At 36.2% G+C, this 9,737-nt stretch overlaps 1 protein-coding gene across 1 annotated transcript; it reads left to right on the top strand.

The window, feature by feature from the left end:
* The first annotated feature begins 70 nt into the window (after positions 1-70).
* Positions 71-9,105, top strand: Mettl3 (methyltransferase like 3). Its single transcript, XM_090180385.1, has 6 exons — positions 71-222; positions 737-1,588; positions 6,864-7,051; positions 7,649-7,939; positions 8,422-8,630; positions 8,700-9,105. The coding sequence occupies exons 2-6, from the start codon at positions 742-744 to the stop codon at positions 8,959-8,961; spliced, it is 1,797 nt and encodes a 598-aa protein (XP_090036511.1). The 5' UTR covers positions 71-222; positions 737-741; the 3' UTR covers positions 8,962-9,105.
* Positions 9,106-9,737: the final 632 nt, after the last annotated feature.

Genomic DNA, 9,737 nt, shown 5'->3' with positions numbered 1-9,737 from the left:
TCGTTTGAGAAACTAATTAATCATTCATTAATTACAAAGTTAAAGGCAAATATGGTTCAAATTAGATTTTTCAGCATGGGAACAATCGGATCTGATGAACTGCACTGCACTGCTGCAGACGAAATTCTTTTATAGCTGGCAGCAGGCTACTTAAGTTCATCGTCTTTTACGCCGACAGCTACTACCAAGGCTTGATTTGACAGCGTTGGTATTTTTTATTTGGTAAGTAATTTAAAGCTTAAGATACAAATGTTAATAATTTACCGCAGGGAAAAATTTATTTACCTGTCAGAGGGATTTTAATAAGATAATTTAGAGGATTCTGAAGAGGACTAGCTTAGTAATAAATTTTGGAGGAATTAAATACTGGAAGAGGAACTTAACACTATACCACTATTTTCTGATGATCCACTCATCAATACCACCAAGAAGGGAACAACAGAAAAATCAATGCTTATTTACTCAGTTTTACCCCCTCATCCATTATCTCGGTGCTCTGTGACTTTGTGTGAGGGAAAATTTTGGGAAGATAGTTTAATTTATTTTCTGGGAACCCCTTGCCTCGTATTCCTTTGGGTGGGATTGAAGTAGTAGGAACTGCAAATCGTGCATTGTTGCCTATTTATTGTCATAAATTAATGTCTTGTTAATTATAGATTGTCTCTTAATTACAGCAGGAGAAAGGAGAAAATTTAAGAGTTCAAACTGATGTTTTCTGATTTTTTAATTGTTTCAGTAAACATGTCGGACACGTGGAGCGATATTCAAGCTTTTAAGTCAAAGCAAAGCAGTTTTCGTGAAAGATTACAAAGACGGAAAAAAGAAAGAGAAAACATTGTACTTGCTGTAACAGGAAATGCTGCTGTTGAAGTGACTCAAAATAATGCGGCCCCTCTTGCATCTGGCATTTCAAAGAGCCGTTCCACAAGTCCAGTAGCTCAAAATATTAAAGAATTAAGTAAAGAAAGTAGTAAAACTTTAGACGTGGTTGATTCTTCAAATGCTATTAAAGAGCAGGCAAGTTACGAAGAACTTGAAGAAAAACTTCTTTTGGTTTTGTGTGATGTTGCCTTGAATCTTCCAGTAGACTCGCGGGCGCTTGTTAAACAAGTATCGAATGCCCTCGGCTTAGAAAATATAGTTTCTCATATCTCCGTTGAAAATCTATTGCAAAAACTCTCGGCTCAAGAACTAATTAAAGTGAAAGACTCGTTGAACCCTGAGGGAGAAACCTGCCTTGTTGTGTCATGGGCTGATCACACAAAGCTACAAGCGGTTTCAAATGAGTACCTACGTAAGAGTGGTAAAGGAACTAATAAAGCGGAACTAGGAATCTCTACACGAAAACGAAAAATAGACTCTGTAGATAGTGATGTAAAGATTCCATTAAAACATGGTGGAGCATCATCGGTTAAAGATGTGATCCATAAATCTAAAGAGAAAAACTATGAAGAGTCCATAGAAAGCCTTTTGTCACTTCCGTCAGCAAGAGAGAAAGAAAATAAGAAAGTTGGAGCGGAGATTCTTGAACTATTAAGCAAACCTACTGCCAAGGAAAAATCATTAGTTGAAAGATTTAAATCTCAAGGTATAGTATCTGTTTTTCACTTTCGTTATAAAATATAGGGAAAGCTTTGTGTTGTTATTGGACAAATTACATGATGTGTTATACCACACTTGTTCAATAACAGACTGGCAAGCATGATTAATGACTGGCTGTAGCACAATTTTACCTTGAAGAAGGAAATTGTCATTATAGATTAGTAAACATCAAATGCACCTAAAAGTGGTATTTTAGAGTAAAGAGAAACTTTAGCAGGATCTAGTTCAAAAGCAATCCACCATTTTTATGGAAGCAACATTTGAAATAATTACTGAGATCCATGGATTAAATAAGTAGAGGATGTGGGGTGGCAGAGTGGTTAGCACTTTCGCCTCGCAGTAAGAGGAGCCGGGTTCGATCCCAGCTTGTGGCACTGGGTGAAAACCCGGAACAACTTAAGTTTGCAAGTTCCCTCCCCACTGATTTAAGGGGTTTTCCCCCGAGCTCTTCAGTTTCCCCTTCCATAAAAACTTGTTGAGGTTAACAGTAATAGTAAGTGTAGGAAGCTGTTGGCTCACGTGGCTTGCAGGGCTTGCCACCATCCTCCTACGCATTGTAACCCAGCCACCTGAATTAAAGGCTTTAAAAGTCGCTCAATGACTTAAGCCGAAGGTGGTGCCTTGGGTATTAGCCTAGCTAATTATTATAAGCGAAAAAACTCAAAATACCCTGTAACCTAGCCACTGGGTGGCGCCTGGTAGCAAAACGAAAGTTAAAGTGTTGGTTGCACGAAAAATCGATAGTAATAAAAACGAATGAATGTGGGCTTGTTTTGAAGCCCAGGACGTTCTCTTTCCAAAAATGTCATTGTCGAAACCAATTTCCAAGCCTTTGAGTCCGAAACTGACCTTTTTCGCTCCCCAAAATCCTGAAATTTTTGGCGAATTTTTCTCCTCCGTAGCACGAGCAATTTGGGGCAAAGCAAAGCTGTAGTTTTATTCCTAAAATAGAAAGAACTGAAGTGGAGGGATTCTATTTACTTGTAGAAGTTTTCAAACCAGAGGTTTTTAATCATAATATTAGGCTTATTATCGAAATAAAAAATATTTTTTTACGCGCGCGCTACGCGGCGTTTTAAGAAGTATTTACAAGGAGCCTTCGGTTTCATATCGTTTTTCTACTACGTTGGCTTGTGTATGCCTATTTCAATTACTACTGCGTAGGACTTTTTCCTGGGTGTTAAATCAACCTGCTTTTAATCCCAGATGTAAAGAAATGTATTACAGACAATTAGCCAATGATACGCTTCGCATTTTCTGACGTCATGGGTGCCGAGAAGTCTGGAAATTCGCCGAAAAACTCGACTTCCACCATTTCGACTTCTTTTTATAATAATTCAAAGACCCCTTAACCGATTTTGGTAAAATTTTCTGTACTTGCTATAAAATGTTTGCTCTTTCTAATGAACCATTAATTAGCCATAGCTAAAATTTCGTGCAACCAACACTTTAATAATTTAGTTAATAATAGTTCTATCCGGGGGCAAACAAACCGGCGTGCTTGTGATATTCCCATGCGGTATATAGAAATTACATCAATATATATATTTTTTTTAATATGAATTCGGCATTTTTCCACTAAAAATTCTGTGTAATAAGCGGTTAAATAAACCCCTCTCTAACTGTCTTGCCCCTGTTGAAAAATGCTACCAGATCGATTCATAGAAAATTCTCAGCTTTGGCAGTATAAAGATAAACCATAGACAAAGTTGTTATACGTCCAGTTGTAGCCAACTTAGTCAGTGGCAGCCATATTTGTTAGTAGGCCAAATGGCCAAAACCCCTTATGTTATCAGGCTATATAATTGCCCACCAGTTATATAGCCACTCTTTCTCTTGAAGCAACGTGCCTTCGGAGGCCTTAGAGCGAACTATACAATAATTATCCTATTATAATGAGATACTAGTATTCCTTAGATATTCCCACCAAGGGAAGAGAATGCAACCAGGCAGCCACTGGGGGACCAACTACAACGGACTAGTGGGCTAGCTGGGAGTTAACCACTCCCATACTATTTCCTGACTGCTTCTAACCACTGACTCTACAGTTCTGCTTGAATGACTCTTAATGCCTTTCTCCTACCTCCTTTTATACTAACTCCCACACTGGCGCCACTACCGGTGCCCTTGGGAGTTAGGCCTGATAAGATAAGGGGTTTTGGCCATTTGGCCTACTAACAAATATGGCTGCCACTGACTAAGTTGGCTACATTCGCAAGAGCACAAATTCTATAATCGGCTATGTATGATCTTTTATTTAACGGACTATTTCTTACCTAGCTTCTACCAAAAATAGCAGACGAATACGACAAACGCGGGTGATATTTTAAAACAAAAAATAGGTGGCGCTACAAACTCATATGCAGTTGCCTCTGCCTAGAGAGGGGATTGAATGGGGAAAAAAAATTAAATACAACGCGAGCTTTGTATCCTTTAGCGAAGCTACTTATTTCATTCATGCGAGATCTGTGTGGAGAATTTTTCATACCCATAAAGATAAGCTCCACAGCCGCTAGCCAGAAATATATTAAGGTGTAGTGGATAGCACTCTCGCCTCGCAGCAAGAGGAGCTAGGTTCGATTCCAGCATGTGGCACTGGTTGAAAACTTGGAACAACTCCTTGTGTGAAGAGTTTTCAAGGATCAGCCTCGGTGCCAAGCTGAACATTTTGAAACCTTCAGCCTCGGAGAAAGGGAATTTCAGATCCTTGGTCAATTCGTTCACGGGTCAGAATCAAACCAAGCCTCGGCTTTGGCCCGAGGTAGTTTTTGGACCCTTGTTCGGTCCTTGGCTTTACCCAAGTTCTACGGTTTCCTATTGTAGAGGTTAATGGTAATAGTAAGGGTAGGTGGCTGTGGGCTCGCTTGGCGTGAAGGGTTTCCACCCCCTCCTAGGAATTGTAACCCGGCCACCTGAATTAAAGGCATTAAAAGTCGCTAGGTGACTTGGGCGTAGGGTGTTGCCTCGAGTATTAGCCTAGCCGATTATAATTATATTAAATTTACTACCAATTCAAGCAACCCAATCTTAATCTCTCTATGAATCATGATTTAATTTGTTTTCACTATAAACGGTACATCATTGGCTGAGGTAGGGCTGATAATTAAGTGACATTAGAATTTTAAAAAAGAAAACATGTGTCTGGGCTTGTGATGGTTACTGGCTTTTTCCAAAATGTTTTTTGAAGTTATTGGTGGCTGTTATGAAACAGTTTTAGGGCAAAGGTTATGGCCAAAGGGAAAAAAAGGAGGAGTAGGAGGTGAATTGGGCATTCAAACCGGGCGGACAGAAGCCAAAACTCTCAGGGTGAGGTATATGGAATAAAAGGATTATTGATATATAATTAAGTGGTGTTTTGAATGATATTACATGGTTGAACTAGTAGGGACAATAGACTCAAGAAGGCTGACCATTACACAGTAATAGTATTATTGTCGTATGGGTCCACATCTACAAACTAGTTATGATTCTAGAGAAAGATATTAATAACCCTTACCAAAAAATAAGTGGTCTAGGAAATACTTTAAGTTGGTAATACCAACTTAAAACCAACTAAATACCAACATAAAACCTACTTAAAACCAACTTACAAATAATATGTAATTTTCTGACCACAAAAACCAACTTATTACCAACTTAAAGAAAAAAGTATTTTCCCATCAACTTAATAACAACTTAACGTCAACTAAAATGTGTATACCAACTAAATACCAACTTATTTTTTGGTAAGGGAAGGCCAAAAAGCTTTTAGACAATACTACAAAAATAGGTAAAATATAATATTATAAAACTTTACCAGCCTAGCTAGGGGCTAAAAACGCTTTGCATTTTTAGGCTTAGTTAATCATTGTTGGGCCTTCTAGAATCGTACCTACTGACATCGTAACTTCTTTCTAGATGTGGACCCATACAACAGTAACTGCTCTGATCACCATCTGACAATCAGAAAATTTACTAGAGGAGATCCAACTAGCTTAAAAAGGTTCAGAGGCTATACTAAGAGCCTTAAGGGAGGTTTGGTTATCACAGCAAATTTGAATGACCTTGCCCTGGTCATTCTTCTTAAGAGAGAAGCAAATGTCACAAATTTCTGCTCGGAAAATGCTGTCGTAAATGCCAATGCTTTAAAAAAAACATCCCAGTTAGTCATGATTTAACCCCCACCAGAACCATTTTAATGTGTTTCTGTCATAGGTGAAATGCATCAGAGTACTTCATAGAAATGCATTGTCAAATTATTCCAGACACCCTCCAAATTTAAAAATTGTCTAGTAACATCCCCTGGGAGCAACAATCACCCGTAGCTTCTGTTAAACCTGGTGGCAGGAATGTAAAATTTGTTGATCCAACATAAATTTGGAAATCATACTCCTAGCTTTAAAAGAGTTGACTTGGTATATAATTTCGACACTGAAAGAAAAAATCTGAACAACTTATTTCCTATCCCTTGTGGTTTTCTTATTTTGGTTGTCATAACAAAATCTTTTTGGCAATAATACATCTGAAAACTAGGGCAGATTTCCTTAAACATCTTAAGTGCTATCACTGGCCATACAACATTTTAAATGGTTTCTATCTGGAAAGTATATATGTATACACTTGGAATGTCTAATGGTAGTCCTGATGATTATCATAGAAACAGATGTGGTTTACAACTGAGATTTCGCTTGAGACTTGCAAAGCTACTCAGGATTATGAAGGATGATAAAATTGGCGAATAAGTAGATAAGTCCATAATGAAAAGGGATAATAAAGCTAAACCCTAAATAAATTTGAAGAAATTTAAAAACTTACTAATAGCTCGTACTAATAGGTCTTCGAGCTAACAAAAAACGCGAAACTCGGACCAAATAGATCTTCAGGATTATGCAGAGCAGGTCCTAGTAGAATATCGGTCCACTTATCTCATTGCTCCTTTTTTTTAACCAACTAAATAATCAATTCTATGCGGAACAAGACCAGTTTCCCCAAGAACATGCATGGCAAATTCTCAAAGAACTAATCTAATATAGGTTTCTTAAAGTAATTTTTGGTGTCTATTTTCTAAGTGAGTGTCCATCCAATGAATTTGGGAAAACATGTTGTGTCTCAAATTCGATAATAGTTTATTTAATAATGCTGGGTTTTTTAAAAAGGTTTCGCAGCACCAATGAAAATGGATTCTTAAAAATTCCAAGAGTATACATGCATAGTTCCCTTAATTTGTTCTTAAAGGTTTGTATTTAAACAAAATGTTTTTTTGGTGTGGAATGATATAACAGGCGGTGCTCAGGTGAAAGAGTTCTGTCCACATGGCATTAAGGAAGAATGTAAAAAAGTATCTGGAGAACTATGTAAGAAATTACACTTCAAAAAAATTATTCAGAAACATACCGATGAAGCCTTGGGGGATTGTTCGTTTCTCAACACATGTTTCCACATGGACACCTGCAAATATGTTCATTATGAGGTGGGTGTATTATTTGCTTGTATTAGTTTGATGAAACATAAAATTAAGTGATTAGCAAAATTTGCTTGTTTTAAAACCCGTAAAAAAATGCTTCCACTTCAGTACTTAATTTGTTTTATAACTGTTACCTTTAATTCGTATTTTTTTCAATTTCTTCACTCCATGTTTTATTACAATGAAATTAGGGTTGTATGATTTTGTCACTCTCAGGGTTGCGTTTGTGTGTTATATTTTTGGTGGCCATTCAAAAACTCTTGTATTTTTTAATTATAAATTACTTGTAATATCAAGAACAGTCATTCTCCCTAAGTTTAAATAAATACAATGTTGAGATAATCCGTGGGCATCATGATTGAATTTTTCCTCAGCGCAAACGATTGAGGTGGAACAGGGAGAAAAGCTCAATTGCATCGGAAGATTTCAGTTTTAGGAAGCCAATAAGATTCTGGGGTGATTTAATTTTTTTAGGGGAAATGACTTTACTTTTCAAGCATGAGGAAATTGGAAGCAACATATTAATTCATAGTAATAGTAATTCTTCCTAAGCATAAATACATACATATACTAACTCAAGAAACTTCAAATTTTTTTCTTTAGGTTGATTATTCTGCAACTGGAGTGTCAATAGGAACAACAAAGGGTGATGCCACGAAAGGTTCTGCAACATCGGAAGAGAGATTTTTAAGTGTAATTCCAGGATCATTGAATGGAGAAACTGTTCTCTATCCCACTCAGTGGATCCAGTGTGACTTGAGATTTTTTGATATGAGCATCTTAGGAAAATTTGCTGTTATTATGGCAGATCCACCATGGGATATTCACATGGAATTACCATATGGAACAATGTCTGATGATGAAATGAGGCAACTGAATGTTCCTGGTTTGCAGGTAAACTGATATTTAAGCCTTAGTTAAATTGTAACATAGAAATAGAAATTAACTTTGGTTACCATTGTTAGTCCAGTGCATTTAAAATTTTCTTAGCAAATAATTAACATTACATGATGTTAATGATATGTGATCTAAGAGGTTGAAAACTTATTTTTTTGGCAGTTAAAACTAATTTGCGTCACGTTTCCATAAATTTTTAATAAATTTAAAAATACTTTAAAATTGAGTTTCTACATAATTACTTCTATATTGGTAAATAACACAAAATTTAAAAAATTCATGATGGTGACCTTTTCTAACACCCCCAATAGGATTGTAGATGTCATTTTAATTGTATCCAATTTTGCCCTAACATTTTAATTTAAATTTACTGTTTTGTGCAATAAATATAAAACAAAGCTTGCACTGAAGGGGTGGAATTTTATGAGGGTTCAAATGATTCAAGAAACTCTAAAAATATTCAAAAACATTTATTTTAGGACGAAGGATTAATATTTTTATGGGTCACTGGACGAGCTATGGAATTAGGGCGAGAATGTCTGAGACTCTGGGGTTACACCAGATGCGATGAAATAATTTGGGTGAAAACTAATCAGTTGCAACGTATCATCAGAACAGGAAGGACAGGTCACTGGTTAAATCATGGTAAAGAACATTGCTTGGTTGGAGTGAAAGGAAATGTTGAAAAGTAAAGCAATAAAAATATAAATATCTTTTTCACATCCTGACCCATTGGTTATTTTTTTTTGGAACTTAGGTTTAATCGGGGTTTAGATTGTGATGTAATAGTAGCTGAAGTACGAGCCACTAGTCATAAGCCTGATGAAATATATGGAATAATTGAGCGACTTTCTCCTGGAACCAGAAAAATTGAACTATTTGGTAGACCTCACAATGTTCAACCAAACTGGATGACTTTAGGAAACCAATTAGATGGTGTACGTTTACATGATCCAGCTTTGATCGAGGCATTTAATAGTCGCTATCCTGATCAAAACTGTATGAAAAAACCAGATTAAAAACCCTTGTATAGATCATGTACTATCAAATCATTTCATTTAAAATTACTAGTTAGTAGCAGTTTTTATTTTAAATTGTGGAAAATTTCAATGATGAATGTTTTTTTTATATAAAATGTAATTAAAATTGTCATATTATATGTATATACCTGGAATTTCTAAAGCTCCATTATCAATAGCTACCATACTGATTTGAAATTAGAGTGGGTGGGGTTTCAAATTTAATGGAGCTGCCACTTGGATACCCCAATGGTACCTACTAGAATGATTAAAACGTCCCTGAATAAAATATTTATTTGGATAGCTAAAAAAAGCAGATATGGTGTTTGAAAACTACCTATCTTTCTTTTCATCATTTCTGATATTGTTTTAATTCACGGTCATCTTATTTACATAATTTCTTAATGATGACATCATCCATTCTCTGATAGACACCGTTCAAACTTGAATACTCCTATCTTGATGATATCCTAATTTAGTGTATTGAAGCAGGTCTTGATGCAGCCACTTTGGTACGAATTTAACCTAAAATTTATTTATATATACTTGGGGAGAATGACTTATGTTGAGACAAACCATTGTCTGGTTTTCCTCTGGCACGAGAGGGGGAGGAAAAAGTAACTTGTTTCAATGGCATCAGAAGATATGAATTAGGGATATGGCCATATTGGCTTGTAGGCTAGTTAAAGTTGACTATAATAGGTCTAGTGTCCAAAGTTGCCAGTGCTGTCACTCTAGGATACAGTGCAGTTAAGGGAGCACTTCATTTGGAAACT

This window comes from Leiobunum rupestre, chromosome 1 (assembly GCF_980474605.1).
Source record: "Leiobunum rupestre chromosome 1, qqLeiRupe1.1.hap1, whole genome shotgun sequence".
Classification (NCBI taxonomy): Eukaryota; Metazoa; Arthropoda; class Arachnida; order Opiliones; family Sclerosomatidae; genus Leiobunum; species Leiobunum rupestre.
Note: the sequence above shows the minus strand (reverse complement) of the source record. Positions and strands in the feature narration are given on the sequence as shown.